At 56.9% G+C, this 20,005-nt stretch overlaps 11 protein-coding genes across 11 annotated transcripts; 5 read left to right on the top strand and 6 right to left on the bottom strand.

The window, feature by feature from the left end:
* Positions 1-1,167: 1,167 nt before the first annotated feature.
* Positions 1,168-5,021, top strand: K437DRAFT_269392 (uncharacterized protein; the record flags this gene model as incomplete). The annotated part of the gene is made up of 9 exons (XM_013386639.1): positions 1,168-1,342; positions 1,434-1,489; positions 1,560-1,689; positions 1,759-2,753; positions 2,833-3,328; positions 3,394-4,118; positions 4,190-4,353; positions 4,418-4,712; positions 4,785-5,021. The coding sequence occupies 9 exons, from the start codon at positions 1,168-1,170 to the stop codon at positions 5,019-5,021; spliced, it is 3,273 nt and encodes a 1,090-aa protein (XP_013242093.1).
* K437DRAFT_160995 (uncharacterized protein) lies at positions 5,018-6,097 on the bottom strand. The gene is made up of 3 exons (XM_013386638.1): positions 6,085-6,097; positions 5,279-5,995; positions 5,018-5,215 (listed from the first exon to the last, which is right to left on the bottom strand). Exons 2-3 carry the CDS (start codon positions 5,761-5,763, stop codon positions 5,089-5,091), a joined length of 612 nt encoding a protein of 203 aa, XP_013242092.1. The 5' UTR covers positions 5,764-5,995; positions 6,085-6,097; the 3' UTR covers positions 5,018-5,088.
* On the bottom strand, positions 5,780-6,961 carry K437DRAFT_226171 (uncharacterized protein; the record flags this gene model as incomplete). Its single annotated transcript, XM_013386637.1, has 8 exons — positions 5,780-5,883; positions 5,957-5,995; positions 6,085-6,169; positions 6,292-6,378; positions 6,490-6,608; positions 6,710-6,721; positions 6,784-6,804; positions 6,904-6,961. The coding sequence occupies 8 exons, from the start codon at positions 6,959-6,961 to the stop codon at positions 5,780-5,782; spliced, it is 525 nt and encodes a 174-aa protein (XP_013242091.1).
* Positions 6,962-7,924: 963 nt separating this feature from the next.
* K437DRAFT_278914 (WD40 repeat-like protein) lies at positions 7,925-9,797 on the top strand (the record flags this gene model as incomplete). The annotated part of the gene is made up of 5 exons (XM_013386636.1): positions 7,925-8,007; positions 8,076-8,194; positions 8,261-8,721; positions 8,784-8,948; positions 9,018-9,797. The coding sequence occupies 5 exons, from the start codon at positions 7,925-7,927 to the stop codon at positions 9,795-9,797; spliced, it is 1,608 nt and encodes a 535-aa protein (XP_013242090.1).
* A 10-nt stretch (positions 9,798-9,807) lies between these two features.
* K437DRAFT_275154 (FMN-linked oxidoreductase) lies at positions 9,808-12,075 on the bottom strand. Its single transcript, XM_013386635.1, has 2 exons — positions 10,829-12,075; positions 9,808-10,742 (listed from the first exon to the last, which is right to left on the bottom strand). The coding sequence occupies exons 1-2, from the start codon at positions 11,891-11,893 to the stop codon at positions 9,954-9,956; spliced, it is 1,854 nt and encodes a 617-aa protein (XP_013242089.1). The 5' UTR covers positions 11,894-12,075; the 3' UTR covers positions 9,808-9,953.
* Positions 12,076-12,982: 907 nt separating this feature from the next.
* On the top strand, positions 12,983-13,417 carry K437DRAFT_160914 (uncharacterized protein). The gene has a single exon (XM_013386634.1). The coding sequence runs from the start codon at positions 13,086-13,088 to the stop codon at positions 13,374-13,376; it is 291 nt and encodes a 96-aa protein (XP_013242088.1). The 5' UTR covers positions 12,983-13,085; the 3' UTR covers positions 13,377-13,417.
* On the top strand, positions 13,402-14,000 carry K437DRAFT_269388 (putative ubiquitin conjugating enzyme E2-16 kDa; the record flags this gene model as incomplete). The annotated part of the gene is made up of 3 exons (XM_013386633.1): positions 13,402-13,705; positions 13,808-13,934; positions 13,973-14,000. 3 exons carry the CDS (start codon positions 13,402-13,404, stop codon positions 13,998-14,000), a joined length of 459 nt encoding a protein of 152 aa, XP_013242087.1.
* Positions 14,001-14,467: 467 nt separating this feature from the next.
* On the bottom strand, positions 14,468-15,671 carry K437DRAFT_257858 (mitochondrial carrier). The gene has a single exon (XM_013386632.1). The coding sequence runs from the start codon at positions 15,553-15,555 to the stop codon at positions 14,575-14,577; it is 981 nt and encodes a 326-aa protein (XP_013242086.1). The 5' UTR covers positions 15,556-15,671; the 3' UTR covers positions 14,468-14,574.
* A 274-nt stretch (positions 15,672-15,945) lies between these two features.
* K437DRAFT_263768 (uncharacterized protein) lies at positions 15,946-16,759 on the top strand (the record flags this gene model as incomplete). The annotated part of the gene is made up of 4 exons (XM_013386631.1): positions 15,946-15,988; positions 16,098-16,195; positions 16,328-16,332; positions 16,462-16,759. The coding sequence occupies 4 exons, from the start codon at positions 15,946-15,948 to the stop codon at positions 16,757-16,759; spliced, it is 444 nt and encodes a 147-aa protein (XP_013242085.1).
* A 315-nt stretch (positions 16,760-17,074) lies between these two features.
* Positions 17,075-18,568, bottom strand: K437DRAFT_160878 (uncharacterized protein). Its single transcript, XM_013386630.1, has 2 exons — positions 17,397-18,568; positions 17,075-17,324 (listed from the first exon to the last, which is right to left on the bottom strand). Exons 1-2 carry the CDS (start codon positions 18,154-18,156, stop codon positions 17,227-17,229), a joined length of 858 nt encoding a protein of 285 aa, XP_013242084.1. The 5' UTR covers positions 18,157-18,568; the 3' UTR covers positions 17,075-17,226.
* K437DRAFT_263766 (uncharacterized protein) lies at positions 18,494-19,636 on the bottom strand (the record flags this gene model as incomplete). Its single annotated transcript, XM_013386629.1, has 3 exons — positions 18,494-19,067; positions 19,091-19,406; positions 19,543-19,636. 3 exons carry the CDS (start codon positions 19,634-19,636, stop codon positions 18,494-18,496), a joined length of 984 nt encoding a protein of 327 aa, XP_013242083.1.
* Positions 19,637-20,005: the final 369 nt, after the last annotated feature.

Below are 20,005 nucleotides of genomic sequence, written 5' to 3'. Positions count from 1 at the left end.
GACTGAGACCCAGACCTTCGGGAAGAGTGGGGCATGGCCTATGCGCACCCAGTCGGAGTGACTATGAAGCGGCACTGCACAAGCCGCATGCATTCCACCTGGGACCAAAAAGACCTTGCTTTGCTGCCTGCTGTCTTCCCCCCCAGCCCTCATGCCCAGAGCCAGGCTGATCTAGCTTTCCCTCCCCCAAAGCCACTTGCTCATCCCTACTCGGTACTCATCATCCTGCCTCCAATAGGTTGCTTGAGGCTCCAGGGCTGCGAGATCCCAGTCATTCCCAGTTTCTTCACATAGCCCTGTTCCCTCATCTGCTCCCTCGCTTTTGGCACTGTCTTCTTTTGTTGTGGTGTTCTGCATTTGAACCCTGGACCCTGGACCCTGGAGAAATGGACATCTCAGGACTTTGCAGCTTGCTCTTGTCAACTCTTCGGCGGCGCGCCTTACATTGCAAGCTTCGTGCGGCGAGCCGGGAATTCCAGGTGCGAGTTTAGGGTACATCGGCGGCCCAACATGGGCTATGAATGATCTCAACGATCGGGATTGGGGACTGATGCAAGGTCGGTTTCCCAATGTTGTTCCAGGAATCTGAACGATCACGGGATCATGTGATCCAGGCTTGAGGTAGGGTTCCCGCAAAATGCTTAACTCTCTGCACTTTAAAGGGAACCCTAAAATTTCTGAGAGTATCCAGACTTGCCCTATGTATCGGAGTCACACGTCGCAGTCATCGGTGTCAGCATCACCATCTCTTCTCACATCAGACCGTGTGGGAGCGTAGCCAAACCAAGGCGTGCTTCTCCATGCTGTTATTCTAATCGGGGGAAACGTATATCATAGAACGACTCAAGACGATTGGGCACTGATAGGCTGTTGGGTGGTTTCGCACTTGAAAAGTGTTAAAACCGGAGAAGTACCATCGGACGCAGTGAACCAGCGAACCTAAGCCAAGCACGACCCTCGTGGTACATGCCGACCTTCTTGTCGACATCCCTTCGTTTGACCATCTGCAGGAAGCCACCCTCGTACACGTTTGTCACCCGTCACACGCACACCAAGGCTGCGGTTGCTGGTAAACGGCCTTCGGTATTCTTCTCTTCGCCTTCTCACATGCGAATACGCAGCTTGCGTTCACAGAAACTCTGTACATTCGCCACGGAAGAAGCGGGCATGACACAAGCACAAGTGCAGCAGAATGCTGCTCAAGATGGGCCAAGTGCCGCTGAGACGCAAGGCAACTTCGATCTCATCAGGAGAGTGATGCTAGACTATGCACCAAACATGAGCGTTGAGAAGTGGGTCTCGCGGGTCACCGGCTTAACCGTCATTTGGGCCAATTTTGAAAGTAGGTGTAATGGATCTTTCGAGATCGACTACTTTCAGCGCAATGGAAAAAATGCTCATCCCAACCGTCTCACTTCACATTTGTGAAATAGGTCCACTGCTCAACAGCTATATCACAGTGGCGTCCGAGATCTTTAATGACAGTGGTGTGAGTAAAGGCGGGGAGATTTTCAGCGGTACAAACTTCCAACACTGACACCATGTGTTATTTTCCAAAGGTCCCACACACGCTTGAACACTTGGTATTTCTCGGTAGTGAACAATATCCCTACAAAGGCGTACTCGACAGCCTGGCGAATCGAGCTTTTGCGCAAGGGACAAATGCTTGGACATCAGGGACTGAGACTTGTAAGTCATGATGAAAGAGTATCCAACTGTCCACAAGTCAACCAGCTGAACTCAAATCATGCACCTCAGGCTACACGTTGACAACGGCTGGCTCCGATGGGTTCCTACGCATGCTTCCCGTCTACCTCGACCATGTCTTTTTCCCCACGCTGACCGACGCTGGCTTCGTGACCGAGGTGTACCACATCAACGGCAAAGGCGAGGATGCAGGCGTCGTCTTCTCGGAGATGCAGGGCCGTGAGAACACAAGCGGCGACCTGATGGAGCTCAAGACGCAGCGCCTGCTCTACCCGCCCAGCTCGGCGTACCGGAGCGAGACGGGCGGGCTCATGTCAGCCCTGCGCGTGCTGTCCATCGAAGAGATCCGACAGTACCACCAGACGTATTATGCGCCTCATAACGCTGCCCTCGTCATCTGTGGGCCCTTGGATCGCCAAGCGCTGCTCGACGCCGTTGCACCCGTCGAGCAGAAGCTCGTGGGTAAGCATCTCGCTTTTGGCGTGCGTGGACCGCCCGGCTGGAAGCGCCCTTTTCTCGAGACTTCTTCAGCCGTACCGCCCACCATCGAGGCAATCCCAGGGAAAGCGGCAGGCGAAGAGAATGTACAAGCAGATGCAAGACCCAACCGCAGAGACCGGCGCACGGCTGTCGTCGAGTTTCCCGAAAAGGACGAGAGCATGGGCGAGGTAGAGATCACCTGGCTCGGTCCCACGATCGACGAGTGGCTCCAGAACGAGGCAATCAGTGTGTTGAGCACCTACCTGACCGAGAACGCTGTATCACCCGTCCAGCATGCCTTTGTCGAGCGCGACGACCCCTACTGCACGGACGTGTCGTTCGGCAGCGCAGACAAGGCGGGCGTCACCACGCTCTATGCGTACTTCTCCAGCGTGCCGATGGAGCGCTTAGACACGCTCGATGGAGAACTGGTTGTGCTTCTTAACAAGGTTGCGGAGAAAGGGATCGACATGGATCGTATGAAGACGGTAATCAAGCGAGATCGATTAAAGCTGCTTAGCCATCTGGAGACCAAGCCTGCGGACTCTTTTGCCGATGTCCTCATTGTGAGTGCTTCAAGCCATGTTCCTCTTCACGGTCTTGCCATTGCAGGCTCGACTAATCTCGCTTGATGTCTACGGCCAGGCCGACTTTCTCTACGGGAAGCGTGACGGATCCGACCTAGACAAGGCCATGGACGACATGCGACGTTTCGATATCTTAGACACGTGGACATCGGAGCAATGGGTAGATGTGCTCACACGGTATTTCGTCGACGGCGCGCGTCTGGTTGTCATCGGCCGACCATCGGCACTACTAGCGGACAAGCTGCGTGCAGACACGAAAGAACTGGTTGAGTCGCGCAAGAAGGAGCTTGGCGAAGCTGGCCTCCAGAAACTCGAAGAGAAGCTTGAACTTGCGAAGAAGGAGAACGATAAGGAATTTCCGTCCGACATGCTCAGCCGCTTCAAGATCCCAGGCGTAGACAGCATCCAGTGGATTTCAGTGGGAACTGCGAGAAACCTGCCGACAGCCAAGTCTCCAATGCCTCCAAGCGCAAATATTTCCGAACTGGATAGAAAGGTACAGGCGCATGTCGATGCTGACGGTGCTTCTTTGCCCTTCTTTGTGCAATTCGATCGTGGGTATTCGGTAGAAACCTCAGGAGGAGACGCAGTTGACCCGCATTTTATCCCTTCGAGATAGACGTGACCTCAGCGTTCTTGACCGTCAGCCTCATTTTTTCGACCGCAAACCTGTCCGCGGAGCTGCGACCACACATTACTCTTTTCCTCTCGACTCTCTTCCTCCTCCCCGTCACAAAACAGGACGGCAGTGGGCAGAAGCTTTCGTATGAGGAGGTGATCAAGTTACTCGACGAGGACACGCTCGAGTACGAGGCGTCGCTCGGCGTCGGCTATGGCTTTTCGGAGAACATCTGCATCGACCTGAAGGTTCCAAAGGAGAACTACGAAAATGCGATCGCCTGGCTCCGCGACTTGGTATGGGGCGGCGAATTTGCCGTTGAGCGGCTGCGGGTCGCAGCGGCGAAGCTCATTCAATCACTGCCAGAGCAGAAACGTGACGGCCGTAGCATCTCGGCCGCCTTGCTGAGGCAGCTGACGCGAGATGTGTCGCGCTCATCCAGTGCGGCTAACACTGTCATTGAGCAATCTCGTTCGCTTCCGGAGGTCACGCAGCTGCTGGCAGACGAGCCAGATAAGGTGGTTGCCATGTTTGAGCAGATACGATCTACGATCTTCCGCCCGGAGAACATGCGCGTCTCCGTTGCGGGCGACGTCCTATCTCTCAAGGCTCCACGTGACAGCTTCAGGAAGAACTTCGTCACAGGTTGGCAGCCACAAGACACTCTTCCAGTGCAGTGGGCGCGAAACGTGCTGACGCCTATCGGCAAGATGCCCTTTAAAAAGGTGAGCGCCTTGCCTTCCAAGTTGTGCCCTCCTATAACACTAACAGGATCTTTGGTGTTTTCGTCACACAGGGTCTGGTCTGCTCGCTTCCTACGATCGAGAGCTCCTACGCCTACTTTACCGCCCGCGGTATTGAGGACTACCAACACCCGGACAATGCGGCGGTAGTAGTTGCGGTTGCTGTGCTCAATGCTATGGAATCCTACCTCTGGCGGTTCATCCGCGGCGCAGGCTTGTGAGTGACCTGTTAAGGCTCTGAGTTCCGACTTTTGACTGACATATTACGTATCTGCAAATAGGGCTTACGGAGCATCCATCAGCAGCGACCCCGAATCGCAGCTGATCAGCTTTTCGCTATATCGTTCGCCGGATTCTGCCAAAGCTTTTCTAGAGGCGCGCAAGGTCATTCAGGCCTTGGCGAGCGGCGAGATGAAGCTTGACGAGACCACAGTCGAGAGCGCGAAGTCGAGCTTGCACTTCAGCGTTGCTGATAGCGAAGGGACCGTCGGAGCGGCCGCTTCAGAAAGCTTCATCGATTCGGTCATGAAGGGTACTGGCAAGAACAGAGGCAAACGGCTTCTTGAAGAGACTGGCGTGCGTAAATGTTTGATGGCCCTCTAGCATGATTTCAAATATTGATCATGTTTGGCTTTTCCCCATTTACAGAGTGTCACATTGCCCGCAGTGCGCGAGGCGCTCAAGAAGTATGTGTTGCCAATTTTCGATCCGGACACTTCGATCTGCGCCATTGCGAGCACCCCGAGTCGGACCCAGGAGATTGCAGATGCGCTCACTGCGGTTGGCTACGAGATGGAGACGCAGGACCTAGACCTTGGCGACGACGGCAGCGAAGAGGGCAGCGGTAGCTACACTGGTACCTCTGGCTCTGAGTGTTCTGCTTAGCAATATTCCGCTACACTGCTGAAGTTGAACTGATGACACGTTCAACGGTCCAAATGGAAGAATTCATTTAGGCTCGGCTTGGTTGTCCTCGTGGTCTTGGGCGTGACCAGAGGACCATTGCTTGCACGCGAACTTTGAAGCACGTCGGAGTTGGAGTGGGAAGTGTTGCGAGATGGTGTGCGCGAGGGCGTGCGCTGTAGAAACGTCGCATGTTATATCAGGGCACTCATCTTCCGCAGAAACTCGCCACAGCTCACTTTGACCGGAACAGCAGTCCTGCGATTGTCGAAGCGTCCGTGCATGATAACATCTCCTGCGCCTGCGTGATGATCGCCAGATGCCGAGCGAGGGGTGCTCCTGCGACAACTGTTGCTTCTCGTAAACGTGTTCGGTCCCGCAAAATGAATGCCGTCGGCAGAGAACGTCTGAGCTTGAGCTTGCGCTTGCCAGATGCTCGCCGGTGCATGTGCAAGGCCTCCAACCGTCGAGCCATTAGCGGCTCCAGAATTGGCAGTGCTTCCGCCTCCGCCTTGAGCGACCGGTGATGTGCGATTGCGGGCCATTTGCGTTTGAGAAGGATAGAAGCGAGCAGGGGTTGCGTGCACGGGTTTTGGTTGCTGAATGACATTAGCAGCTGCTTCAGAGAGCATAGCACCCGGTGTACGGCCGGGAATGAGAGACTGGCGCATGTTACGATCGAGCTGAGCCTAAGAGCACAAGTTGAGCCTTCGGTCACCAGCATACAGTAAGTCTGCCGATTAGCCACATACTTTCAAGCGTTCATAGTCTTTGCTCGCGGAGCGAAGCTTCTCCCTCAGTTCGTATGACACTCTCTTCTCCCCTTTGACCTCCTGTGTCAGGTCTGAGAAGCACCAGGCGGGGCGTGCTCTAAGTCAAGCATGCGTATATAATGGGCGCATCCGGTACGGACGTACCATTGACTTTCGTCTGCAACACAGCGAGTTGGTTGTTGGCTGTAAGAAGGAGATAACTTGCATTCAGACCCCCTCCCCCCACAAATACCTGGCTGAAGCCGATTTTGGCGATGTCTGACTGCACACACCTTCGCTGATCGTCGTGCGCAGTTGGGCCTCAAGAGTCGTAGCCCTCTCTTGAGCATTCTTAAGGACCAAGCGTTGAAACATCGCCTGTTGAGAACGGTCAGAAGGTATTGACAGGGGAAACGAGAGAAGGGACAGAGATTGGGTTGGAGCATGGAGAAGCGTCAACAGGCCGTGGCGCGGCTCGATTGAAGAATGTCTAAAGGCACTTCTTGGCTGCATTGATACTGCCAGAAGCTCAAGCTACGGCTAGCGATTTCCATGACGATTCCTGGGGCCAACCCTGCGAGTACGGACTGCAAATTGGGCGCATACAGTCAGCTTTTCAGTCATGACATGGCACCAATACGGGCAGTTTTGGGTCTCAGAGTGGCGCGCTGATTCTAAGAAAGGTCTGAGCCGCGCACCGTCCTATAATCGGCGCTGGGGTTGAGAAAAGAGACGACGACATCGTCGGGCTGATCGAGAGAGGCCTCACAAGCCGGGCAGGATCTGGTTTCGGTGAAGTACTTGTTGGCGCAGGTGACTTTAGCAGCAGGGGACGCAAAGGTCAGGGATTACCATAGTTCAGGAATGGGCATGGTGCGTCGTGCTGTGGAGAATGCACATGGCCACGCCTGGTCTTACGGCAAAAGATGTCTGCAAGCAAGCCAGTCAGGGCCGATAAATACAAGCTAGGTCCAGTGCGGCGCCGTCCTTACGCGAGCAGGTTGTGACCACAGCTTGACCTATATGTAGACCATTCAGTGCGCAGAGCAGATCTTTGAAGTGTCAGTACGGCGATCATATGCTGCTTTGATAGCTTTTTGAAGCGTCAATACCCTCTGAGCCCAAGTTCTTGCGACACTCGAGCCGGTTGCAGTGCAAAACGTCTTCCATTGTTTGCGGATCCTTGTTTGGGCGATGAACTCGTTGCGTCCGTCCAAATCTCTCAATTCAGAAGCAACCGATCCGAACAGGACTTCTCGAATCTTTCAAGGATGAAAGAAAGGTGCAAAACACAGGGTCGAAACCGCCAAGGGCATCCGTTGTACCTTAACTTGAGAATTGAAGAACAAAAGGTGTTTCTTTGATGACTGTCTCGTTGGAGATACGCATCGGCTTGTCGGCAACTTTTCGAGAGAGACGCGTCAAGTGCTGTTACCATCAGAGCAGACAAACAAAGCCTGCGAGAACAGGTCTCTCTCTCTACTAACACTGACCTATCGGATCATCTCAGCATCTTACCACAGGGATCTATGCCACCTCCTCTGGTTGACTTTCGTTGGTGTATAAAGTCCAAGCCAGTACTGGTCGTCCGACAGCTTGTTGTCTCTTCACAAGGTCTAAAGTCTCTCAGCTGCCACTTGAGTCTTGGCTGTCACAACTCTCATCAACAACGCCAGGGGCTGCATCGGCGTCTAATCGCCGTTGGCGGAGCTTCTACCCTCCATAGGTACCAACCATATCACCTCATCACGAGGTACAAAGGACGCCAATTCCATCACCAGTGGCCACAAACAATCGGTTGGATTCTTCTAATAAGCAAAGTGCCATCGCGCCTTTCCTTGCCGGCTGCACGCCCGAGATTCCACTACCGAGCACCACGCCCACGCGGAAGCCGTCGGCATGTATCAATCCGAATTCGGACGCAGGCTGCGCACGCAGTCGGCAGGCGGCAGCGGTTCATCCTCTCCTACTGCGGGGTCTCTCCATGGCTACCGAACAGGCAGCGCAGGTATGCCATCGTCCTCGACAAGTCTCATGGATCCCCTGGCGGGGCCGAGCACGTCAGAGGCAGGGAGGATCGCGGAAATGGCACAGGGAATGGGGTTGAACGGCAGAAGTAAGTCGGATTACAATATGGGAAGCACCACCAGCTATGACAGCAGCATGGGAGGCAGCAGGCCAACTACGCCCAGGAAAGGGAGGACGTACATTGACAGGTGGGTGAGGGTACATTGCGAGTCACAAGAGCGTGATTGCTCACGACTGGACTGCGCGGCAACATCAGATTCATTCCAACCCGCAACGGTGACGATCTGCATGATGCTTACCAGATGCTGGATGACGAGCCGATCACGCCGAAGAGACAAAAGAGGAAGATCCCCGCAGATATGGACACACAGAAGGGTAAGTAAGCTGCATGTTCTTCACTAAGGGCTCTGCATTCACCGCAAAGCACGCTTCTCATCGCAGCCGAAGCAAATCAGGCATTCTCTTCAGTGCTCGGGACGGAGCTGTTCGGTGATTTGGCTTCAGGGGCAGCAGCTCGGGCTTATGCTCTTAACGGAGGAGTGACGGGGGTTCCTGCAGCGAGCCCAGGGTCCGGACCGAATCAGTCTCCCCGGACGCCGTCGCGTCGAAATCTCTTCTCTTATCAAAGCCCAACGAGCGCAAGCTCCCGGGATCGGCGCCGTGCTGAGGGCAGTGTGAGCAGGGTATATGCTGGGTCGTCAGATAGCCCAGCTGGGCTGCCGATACTATTCAGCGGGAGTTCCACAGCAGGAGACATTGAGTCGCTCGACTCGCCATTGCACAAGGCATACAGTACGAGCCCTGTCAAAGCGGAGAGCCAGAAGTTGCTGCAGAGCCCAAAGAGGACACCCCGGACGTTGAGCAAGGTTCCATTCAAGGTGCTGGACGCACCCGAGCTGGCCGTGAGTTCTCTTTCAATTCCGTATACAAAGCGATGGACTGAATCTTGCTCTTTGCCACGCAGGACGATTTCTACTTGAACTTGGTCGACTGGTCTGTGGGTAATGTCCTGGGCGTAGGGCTGGGTGCATGCGTCTATCTGTGGTCTGCAAAGGACTCGGCGGTTACGAAGCTGTGCGACTTGAAGGGGAAGAGCGATAAGGTCACTTCGCTCAACTGGACTGGCAGGGTGCGTGTTAAAGCTGTTTATAGACCCCCCGGTCTCTAGCTGACGCTGTGACCACTCCCCTCTTCTCAGGGGACACACGTCGCAGTAGGGACAAATAGTGGGAACGTCCAAATTTGGGATGCGGAGACATGCAAATTGATCAGGACGATGGGAGGGCACTCAGCTCGAGTCGGGTCGTTAGCCTGGAATGAGCATATCCTCACCTCCGGGAGCCGTGATCGCATCATTTATCATCGCGACGTACGTGTCCCAGAGCATACGATCCGAGAGCTGCGCGGGCACCGACAGGAAGTTTGCGGGCTTAAATGGAACTCCGATTCGAATCAACTGGCGAGCGGTGGCAACGACAATCGCCTGTACGTCTGGGAGGGTCTCATGGAGAGTCCGCTATATCGCTTTACCAACCACAAGGCAGCCGTTAAGGCGATCGCATGGAGTCCGCATCAGCAGGGCTTGCTTGCCTCGGGTGGAGGCACGGCGGACATGACGATTCGCTTCTGGAATACGCTCAACGGCACCATGACCTCCGAGATTGATACAGGGAGCCAGATCTGCAATCTGATGTGGAGCAAGACGTCGAACGAGCTCGTCTCCACGCATGGCTACTCAGCGGGCAAGGTGCAGAATCAGATTCAAGTGTGGCGCTATCCTAACATGCAGCAGGTCGCGACGCTGACCGGGCACACCATGCGTGTTCTCTATCTCGCCATGAGCCCCGACGGCGAGACGATCGTCACGGGCGCCGGAGACGAGACGCTTAGATTCTGGGGCCTGAACACGCCTAGGAAGAGCATGATCGAGAAGCGCAACCAAAGCACTGCGCTCAATCCATTCGCAAAGCTTCGTTGAGCATCGGTTTCTACATTTCTATACCAGTTTGTTGTAATCGTGTAAGATGCGATACATCAGCAGAAATTTTGATGATGGTCCCGTTGCAAGGGGCCTTTTTGTTGTATCAAAATAACTCGGAAGTATGGGAGATCGTTCTAGGCGCAATGAGTCTTATTAATTGAGGCGTGACAGGAGACTGCTCCAGCGTGAAGCCAAGTAGGCAACGAGGATGACAGCGATAAGCTGCAGAGAGGACTTGGCGACAGAGAAAGACGGCGCCAAGACAGTCATCAGGACAGCGGCTACGCCAGCATGGACGTTCGCCCTACCCTGCTTCGCGAGAAAGTGGAGCTGCGCGCTGTGCCACAGCGTACTCCATCCGGCGCCAACGAGCTGCAGCGGAACGAGTGCGGCGTACTGAACGTTGGGCACGGTGTACACCTGCGGGTCGGCGCACAGAGTGTCGGCGTCGGCGATGGATGCGTCCGTCACGATACGTGGCAGGTCCGGATGCACGGACGCGTAGCGCCCGATGCCGACCATGTCGACACGCGCGGCACGGATGGCGTACGCCATGCCTGTGCGCGTCTTCAACCCGCCAGTGATGCAAAGGAGCGGTGGCGCGGAAAGCGGCGAAGCAGGGTTTTCTTCAAGCACTCGGCGAGCTCGCTGCGCAAAGGACTGGAAAAACGCCTCGCGCTGCTTGGTCTGACCACTCTGGCGCGGCTTGGTGTCAGTATTGCCACTCTTGTCGGCAGCAGACTTGTTCTTTCCATCTTTCTGACTTGTGGGTAGTTTCTCCAGCTCCGGGTTGAAGCCGTCGGGGGATATGAACGATGGGTTCTCATAGTTGCCGCCGCTGATTTCAATAAAGTCTACGCAGCCTGCTTGCGAGAGCCAGAGGACATTCTGCAAGGCGTCATCCTCTGTCAAGCCACCCGCCACGTAGTCCGCCGAATTAAGCTGAGGAGAGAGTGGCGTTTGAGGGAAGATGCGGTCAGTCCCATTTCGATGAATGCCAAAGGCGAGCCGCAGAACCCATAGCGCACCTTGATACCGATGGCAAAGCCTTCGCCGCAAACCTGCTTGACCTCTTGCGCCAAGTCGAGCAGCAGCCTCGCGCGACCCTCTGCGCTGCCGCCGTACCGGTCCGTGCGGGTGTTCGACTTGGGGCTCAGGAACGCCGCGAGCATATACCCGTGGCTTGCGTGCAGCTCGATGCCGTCGAAGCCGGTGGCCTGGCACAGCAGCGCAGCGGCAAGGAACTGCGCCTTGAGCTGCGCAATGTCGTCGAGCGTCATCGCGTGCGGCGTGTCCCACATGAGGTAGTCGATCGCGGCGCCGAGCAGCGCGCCTGGCGTGCGCAGCGACAGCGCCGCCGAGGCGCCCTTAGTCGACGGCCGCATGGGGACGCTGCTCGGCGCCCAAGGAGAGCGCAGCAGCGAGCGGCCGGCCCCGCGCAGCGACTGGCGGCCTGCGTGCACCAGCTGGCAGATCGCAAGCGGTCGCTTCGCATCGGTGTCGGCGTTAGCGCTACCAAGGTCGTCGTCCTCGGGGTCAGCGTCCGAGTCCGGCAGACCTTTGACGGCTCGAGCGTAGCGTTTGAAAGCGTGCAGGATTGCGTCTGCTTGCGGGTAGATCTTGTACACGGCGTTGCGTGCCGCGCGCCTGCTACCACCCTGACCGCTGCTGTCGAGCTGCTGCTGGTGCTGCCGCTGCGACTGGATCGCAAGCGTCGCGCCGGCGAGCAGAGGCGGCAGGGCAATGTCGAATGGCGTGCCAAGGTGCGTAGGGTCAATGGCTACATTTCCTGTGATGACTACTCCCCAGCCTGCCTTTGCCCAGACACGGTAGAGGGAGAGGTGGTGCTCGTTGGGCATGTGCGGCGGCACCTTGGTCATCTTCATGTCACCATGTCGGCTCTCGGCTGTGGTGGCAGTGAGGGCGGGGGCACCACCGTCAGCGAGGAGAGAAGGAAAGACGGACGCGAGCAGCTCCTCCATCGGCGCCTTTAACAGCCTGTTGTGGCTTCTGTGACCGCTGTGCGGAAAAATGACCGACTCAGCGAGGAGCTCAGCGTTCGATGCGGTCGTGCTGGGTGCAGGCTGCGACATGGCTGCATGCTGAGGTTGCCTCCCCGGCTTTCCTCGGGTCTGAGGCGAATGGACTCAGCTACCCAAGGCCGCTGGCTGGACAGATCGATCGGAAGAGCAGTCCTACGCACCAACGCTGGGCCGGCGAGGACGCTGCTACATGTGTGTCAACATCGTCGATGGACATCTTGCGTGGGATGCGTCCAACGCAGCAGCAGCGACACGTGTTGTAGTAGAATACGTATAATGTGCGGTGTAGAAGATGACTGAGCTACTTCACTGTGAAAGCCCTCTTTGCTTCATTCGTGGGACGCCGTTCCGATCGGCGGAGGTTAGACCAACTGGTTCGAGGACTGTAGAACTAAAAGCGCTCTTTGCGATGGCGGCTGCTGGCAGGGGCAAGGCGAGAAGGAAAACTTGCAGCACTGCAGCGCAGCGGGGCCATGGGGAAGAAGGCAGTCAGCCGGAGAAGGGGAAAGAAGACAACGGCGGTGGTACCTGCAACAGGCGCACTGGGACACTCTCCCTATCGCATGGCAAACCCTCTGCCGCTCGCTCACCAACACCATAGCAGCAACAGCATCATCATCACACGTCCAGCATTGCACATCGTCCCTTGTTCACTCCGTACCAGCCTGGACCCAGCAACACCCCCACCCGCGAACCCACCCAGGTCACGACCGCCGAAAAGACACACAGCGCGCCTGGCATACGGAAGAGAGAAGAGAGAAACAGACAAGAGACGAGAGGTGAGTTGACACGCGATCGCTGCGCGCTTCCTTCCCTCGCTGCGGAGCTCTGGCACGAGTGCCTTTCGCCCTTTTCGACTGCGTCGCGGACTCGACGAAAGGAGGGCCAGAATAGGGAGAGGACTCAGGAGACAGGATCTTCCCCCTTGCCAAGGGAGAAGAGGAAGTAGCGGCATCGCTGTGTCGGGCAAGTCGCCTGGGCGGAAACCTGCCGCAACGGCAGGCGCAAGGAGTGCTTTGCAGCCTGCCTCGTTCATTCGTTCCAGGCCGATGCGACGCAGCACATGCCCTCTCCATTTAGCTCAGGGCAGAATGATATGATACTTGCGGGGAATGCACAGGGGGTAGCAAGGGGACTTTGCAGATGCCACTGTTGTGCAGGTTGTGAGATCGGAGTGGCAACGTGGTAGAAGGGATGGAGTGCTCAGATTAGGTGCTGTGTCACTCAGGTGGGATGCAGTCAGATGGTAGAGGGTCGCCTCTATCCTTATGAGTGCGACATGGAGGTGCTACCATGCGAAGGATGTGGCATAGAAAAGATAAGGCTCGGCCTCTTCACCTCGTGGCTGCCAAGCCTCAAAGTTAACTCTTGCAAAGAAGGATGCTGCAGATCTCATTGCAAGTCTGAGATTATGAAAATGAGATGCACCATGCACCTCCCCCTCTTCTTCCTTCTACTTATTTTCCCAGCACGAGAATGTTCTGCTCACAGCCCTTTCGCATGTTCTCATTTCGGCGTAGTTGGTGCAGCGTAGCAGATCACATCAAACCGCAGACAAGATGGCGCTGAAACGGATCAACAAGGAGCTCAACGACCTCGGTCGTGACCCACCGTCATCATGCAGCGCCGGACCGACGGGGGACAACATGTTCAACTGGCAAGCAACTATCATGGGTCCGAGCGACTCGCCGTACTCCGGAGGCGTTTTCTTCCTCAGCATCACCTTCCCCACCGACTACCCGTTCAAGCCGCCCAAGGTCTCTTTCCAGACGAAGATCTATCACCCGAATATCAACACGAACGGCTCTATCTGCCTCGACATCCTCAGGGACCAATGGAGCCCAGCGCTGACGATCAGCAAAGGTGCGCAGCGCAGCGTGGCACTGCTATGTGCCACCCTCGGGTTTCTCCTCGCGCAAACTGAACACGTCCATCCCCCCTCACACTCTTTTTTTCTCTCCACAGTACTCCTCTCCATTTGCTCTCTGCTCACCGACCCGAACCCAGACGACCCGCTTGTTCCGGAGATTGCAAACCTCTATAAGACGGATAGACCGCGCTACGAGAACACGGCGAGGGAGTGGACGAGGAAGTGAGTTTTGACCTTTCATTTTATTTCTTTCTGCACAGCGAAGCGCACAAGCGCATAGCGCTGTAGCCCACATCGTGTCCACATGAACGAGCGCTGACGAATGAGGTCGTTTTTTCGCTTCTTTCTCTCTTTCGCTTTTTGCTCATACTTCTCACTCGCCTCGCTGCGCATCCCGCTAGATACGCCATGTAAAAACCCTCCTCCTATCGCAGTCAATTGAAGATCGTGTGCGATCCTAGCTTGCAACGCATGCTGAGCGTGCCTGCAAGATGTGGCGCACGAACTGTGTCGTGGTGTGCGATTCTGGAACAATTTTGTCGTCGAGTCCTGTGTTCTGACGGCCGGGTTTGAGCTTGAGCGTCGTCTTGTACTACGCCTTGCGCCATCTATGTTCATCAGTTCGGAGGTGTTAGCCGCTGTGTATACCTACCGCTCGAACATACCACCAGGCGATCGACTTGGCGCAGGCGAGCGTCCAAATGCTGCAAGTGAAAGAAGCATATGCTTCGGAGGGAAAAGATACTAAAAGCGGTGTCGACGCATTTGGCAGGTATGATACATGTTGTGTAATGACATGAGCTGGGAACAGTGCTTGTGGCGGCTACTTGTCTGCCGTCTTTTGTGGCCAGCTCTCATTTGCCTATACTTGCCCCTCGGCGACGGCGACCAGCACGCTGAGCCCCGCAAGCGTAGTCGAGCTGAGCGCATACAGTCCACAACCGCGGAAGAGGCTTGTGGCACCTTCCTCCTCGACGATGCGCGCAAACGCGTTACGAATACCGCGGTAGGGCATCGGGCGCAGGCAGACGATCCCGTCGTCCGACCCGTGCGATGCCTGCACCTGCAGACGCTTCGACACCGTGTCAAGTGCCAAGTTGACGAGCCGGGCGAGCACGCCGGTGCTAGCGACGCACGCCAGCATGCCGACCTGCTGCCATCCCTCGCTGTTCAACTGTAGGAACGAGCCCGAGCCGAATGTGTACAGCAGCTGCACTAGCGGCGGGACGAGCAGCGAGTTGGCCAGGCCGGCCGTCAGGGACGCAGACGCTTCCAGGAGCATCACACGTGGATTGTATGTGTACAGTGCCTTGAGCGAGCCACTCTTCCCAGCATCTGCACCGGACTCGGCATCGGAGGTGCAGGCTCGGTAAATCGCTCCCGGGTGGAATGCCAGCGGCCCCGGTACGACTCTGCGCGCCTCTGGCCGGGCAATGAAACGTGTGACGAGCGTCGTCAGAGGCGAGAAGGCGGCGCGTGTGAACGCAGTGGTCGATTCGCGCAGGATGAGGAACTGAAACGGGGTGTTAACCTGTATGGTCTGGAAGGCTGCTTGCGACAAAAGGTCCAGCGAGAAGGAGTATAGCGCAGTGAGAGTGAAGGAGGGAAGCAGACCGCGCAGCAAGCCGAGGTAGCCTTCTTTTTGGACAATGCGGCTCGCGACATTCCAGCTGTTTGTGTATTTCGACACTGTAGCCAAATTCGAGGTCTTTTCGTCGGCGACGGCCTGGTCCGATCGCTTGGGTTGGTAAGTGACCTTGTATGTCGTCTCGATCACCTCCCACGGATACGTGATGAGTACGCCCGTGGCGATCTGCAGGCCGACAGCGGTAACCGCCGCCATCTTGTATTGTTCTTCTTGCTGGAGAAGAGGAGCGGGTTGCGCTTCCAGTCTGAGCTGCTGTCGAGGCTCTCTTGATGGGCCTGCGTGGACACAAGGAAGCAGGAAGATGGTCATGTGCATCATCAGCGAAAAGGAGAGGATGAAAGAAGCGGACGGTGGGGGGTGGGGGAACAAGTGAAGGGAATGTATTTGCACCGAGTGTGCGCGTCGCTGCACAATGACGCCAACACGCGAAGCTTGACACGTCATCTTCATAGTCCTTCTAGTATGGCATCACTCACATCCTCTTCTATCATATCCTCTCTATCCGGATCCCGCTGGACCGTCATATTCTAAAGCGCAAGAGCTGTCGGGAGTTCTCAGCTTTCACCCCTTGGAATAATCTTAAAGATGACCACGGTCGACACGCTCTTCGCCGTGGCGGACTTTTGCCGTGAGTGGCCATGTGTTACGTCCCCAGTCGCTCCATGACCGTTCCCCCGAATGGCCAGCTGACATGGATGTCTACTTTTGCGCCTGTGGTCCTATGCCTGCTGAAACAGTGATACCCATGGGTACCGGAAGCTCTTCTGTCGGAGAGCACATCGCAGAGTGCGCACGCATCTTGGAAGGCTTCGAAGCTCAAGGGTTGGTTTTCAAGGTGCGTGCCCCGCCTTGTCACCACATACACTGTGACAGGGGTCCAGTTCGGGGCTGTATATTGCTTTGACTAAATACTGCGACTGACTGACAGCTCGAGCGTTGCTTCACATGCGTATTGATCTTATAACAGATGCAGTGAGTATAAAAGTCGACCATCCGGCTCTGAACCATTTCTTGATTTACTGCTGTTTGCCTGGCCGGTTGCTTCATCTCGCTTGGCATTCGCTTACCCTTTCCTACCCGCTTTCTCTTTCATCTCGACAGCGGCTATGGGACAAACCTTGAGGGCCCCTGGCCGCTGGTGTCCGAAGCCATCCACGCCTGCCACGCTGCGGTGCACGCGCAGGGCGTGCCGCGAATCGCCACTGATATCCGTATCGGGACCAAGGCCAGCAGCCTCGCTTCCACTTCCAGTGTTGCAAGCAGCGCCGACAGGGGCAAGATGAGCGAGAACGAGAGGAAGCTGGAAAGCGTAATGAGGCGCCTCGCTAAGTCTTCGACGGGCACGGGTTCGGCGATTGGTGCCACCGGTACCAAAAGCACGGCTGAGCAGCAGACATGAGAGCAAACGCAAGCGCAACAGCAGCGAACAACTCCCTACTCACCCCTGCAAAACGGGGCTGGTGGAAGCGTGCAGCCGGGAGAAGGAGCGGTGCAAGTGACACCGATCAAACAGGGTGCGATCCTGGCCCGGCGGAGCGTTGCTGGCTCTGGGGGAGTAGGTGAGCAGTAGCCAAGGCATCTGTGTTATTGCATTCGCGAGGGTACATGCAACTGATTGATCGTTTCTATTGTTGCGCTTTGCTTTGCTGAAATGCTACAGATGAATGTACTTGCGGAATTAAGGAGCTACGCGTGTTGGTACCTGCGCATGTATGAGCGATGTGCGAGAATTTGGGGAGGTCAAGGACAGTTGTGTTCCTGCTAAGTGAATGAGGGAGGGAACCGGACGGTCGCAAGAACAAGTGTTGAAGGGCTCGGGCTCGTGGGGAACAGGGTGAAGAATGCAAGCAGGAGATGCACACTCGGCTAAAGAGGCTCAGAGCTTCGTGTCTCCACTGCCCGCAATGATTCGAACTCGAAGAGAGCCGTCTCGTTCGCGTGGATCGCCAGTGCGTCGGTGAAATCTGCGCAAATGAACGCCCGACGCTGGTCAGTTGGACTTGTCTGTGAGACGGCCAGGAGAGGAAGTGACTCACCCTGCTTCGCATGCCTCAGTAGCCTCTCGCACCGCTGTAGCCTTTGCAATGGAGTGAGCGACTCCTTGGCCGCTTCCCCCTTCTGCTTTCTTGACTTCTCCGCGTCCTTCCTCTCCATTAACTGCGTCTCTCCCGGTGACTTTTTCTTCTTCTTTTTCTCTTTTTTGCTTGTGCTTGGATCATCACCATATGCTACAGCTTCAGCTGAACGGTCTTCCGGAGCATGAGCGGGAGCGGCGTGCGCCCAGTCTGGCGCGCCATGGTCGTTCATCGCTGTGGACCCGACAGCGGGGTTGTCGGGCGCATTGGCATCAACCTGGTCTTGCTGAAGGCCGTGGTCACCGTAGAGGGAGCTGTTCTCCGGTAGCTGCGCCGCTACGGACTGGGGCTGCCCAAGCTGAACATCTGACTCCGGGCCCGAGAGAGAGGCAAACGACACTTCCTTTAGTTTTGCGAGCTCCTGCTCCTGCGCCTCCGCCTGTGTCTTCCTGTCGGTCTCGGCCTGCGCCTGCTCCTCTGCACGCAGGGCACCGAGGTCGCGCTCCAGCTGCACCTCGAACACCGCGCATCGCACCTTTCCGCGCGGGATGAGTCCTTTCCAGCGCAGACCGACGAGGGCGCCGTCTGCGCCCTCGGTCTTGGGTTTGTGCTGCTGTTGCTGCGCCAACACAGGGGCAGGCGCATCCCCCTGCGAGGAATGGCCGTGCTTGATCGGATGGTGCGGGCGCAGGAGAGTGCCATCGCTCGTGCTCTGCAGCATACGGGCGCGAACGACTGCCGTGCGCAGCGAAGGGCGTCCAGCATGAGCAGCAGTGGCGCCAGCGGGTCATCGATCTTGCTTCATGGATGTGTGCGCGCCCGCGTCCGCATTTGTACTCTCCTGGTCCCGTTTCTTCATTCGCTAGCTCGCGTCCACCGCTGATCTGTGTACGAGGGCCAGCGCGTCGATCAGCACGAGCGTGTTCGAGTCCTCTGCTTCCTTGAATCTAGTGCAAAAGATGTGAAGCGATCGCTGGGCGAGGCGAGTCAGCACATCTCCCTCGCGACTTGAAAGAGGCAGAGGGGGATGAGCAATGGACGTACTTCTGCAGCTTGAGCTACGCAGCTGCACGGTTGAGCAGGACGTTCGGCTCGATCGGCGTCGCGCCATTCGCTTTGAGGACAAGACGTTGAAAATGAAGCATGAGCGACATGCTGCCACTGGCGCTACCGGTTGGCGGCGCTGCACGGGCATCGTGGGAATCTTGATGCTGTGCGTCGACGGCCGCGTCGAGGAAGCTTGCAGGCAGAACGGCGTGTATGGTTGCGACGTATACATGCTCTGCGCTCCGAAGGTTGCCGGCGCGGAAGCGCGCGTTGGCGGCGGCCTTGGCGCGCATCGCGCACACGAGCGCAAGCAGCTGATCCTCGGAGAGGTACGAGCTCAGCACGTGGACGCTAACGTTGACTGGGCACTGCTCCGACGTGCCCGGGTCGTGGTGCGAGAGGCAGAGCGGGAGAATGCTCTCACCGCCGTCGCTGCTGCTGCCGGCGACGGCGAGCGGGTCGTAGTCGTTGTCGTGGTCGGTGGCGGTGATGTAGGCTGATGGGTGGCGGCAACGGCGTGTGGACACGGCCACAGGGATCGGGGACGAGTGTGACGGTGCCATATATGCCGCGGCGGGCTTGTGTCTGCACCGCGCCACGAAGCAAACACGGTCACCTGGGGCAGAGTCCGCATGCATCTCGTCGTCGTCGGTGTGTCGCGCCCGGCCCAATCTGCCTCCATCGCGTGGCGAAAGGTCCCTGCGACGGTGTTGGACTGGACGAGCGCAGCGTAGCGCTCGTTGGATGCGGCGGCGCCGGCGACCTGTTCAAAGAAGGCGGGGGTGTGCTCGATGAGGAACGAGCTGGTGGCGGTGGCGGCAGTGCCGCAGTCTGGCTCATCGCCTGGCGCCGCTGCAGGTGCGTCGAGCAGTACGGCGTCCAAACGGGAGATTGTGTCCCGTTCGACCGACTCGACAGCGGCGTCTGCAGAAAGTGGGAGAGAGAGGCGGCGGGGGCTCGGGTCAGCATGCTCAAAAGGCATGGCACAGAACGGTGCAGTGCCGCGAGACCCACGGAACGCCTGGTTCCACGCGCCGATGCTCTCGTTGAGGCGCGCCACCCCCGCCGCTGCCGCCAGTGGCACCGACCTCGTGCTCGTCCAGCGTCGCCACCTGCTGTCCTGTGCCTGGCGGCATGGCGTGGTATGCGTGCATGGGGTGCGCTTCCGAGGTCCCTCCACGGCAGACACGTCTATTGCCTCTTGTGCTCAGCAAGTCAGCAACTGTCGATCAGCATGCCACCCACCATTCAATTCTAATTCCACCCTTTTTCCCAGAAAGAATCCCCGGGAAAGGGTCGACTAGGGGTCGCCTGGGGCGCAATCTACATATAGAGGTCTGGTGGCAGTTCCAGTTGCACCGAGTCTCGCGCAACTTTCTCGATTCCATTCAGGAACGAGGGTGCGGATCCATTGGACTGTGTTGGGGAGGGGGGGGAGTGGAACTCAGATGAAATAGAGATGAGATATATATGACACGGGACACTGGACGTTTCACGTTGCTTTTGGTTCTAACCTCTTTGCT

The sequence above is a fragment of the Tilletiaria anomala genome, assembly GCF_000711695.1.
Source record: "Tilletiaria anomala UBC 951 chromosome Unknown K437scaffold_69, whole genome shotgun sequence".
NCBI classification, from domain to species: domain Eukaryota; kingdom Fungi; phylum Basidiomycota; class Exobasidiomycetes; order Georgefischeriales; family Tilletiariaceae; genus Tilletiaria; species Tilletiaria anomala.
The sequence above is the reverse complement of the archived record's forward strand: the minus strand, read 5'-3'. Positions and strand labels throughout refer to the sequence as shown.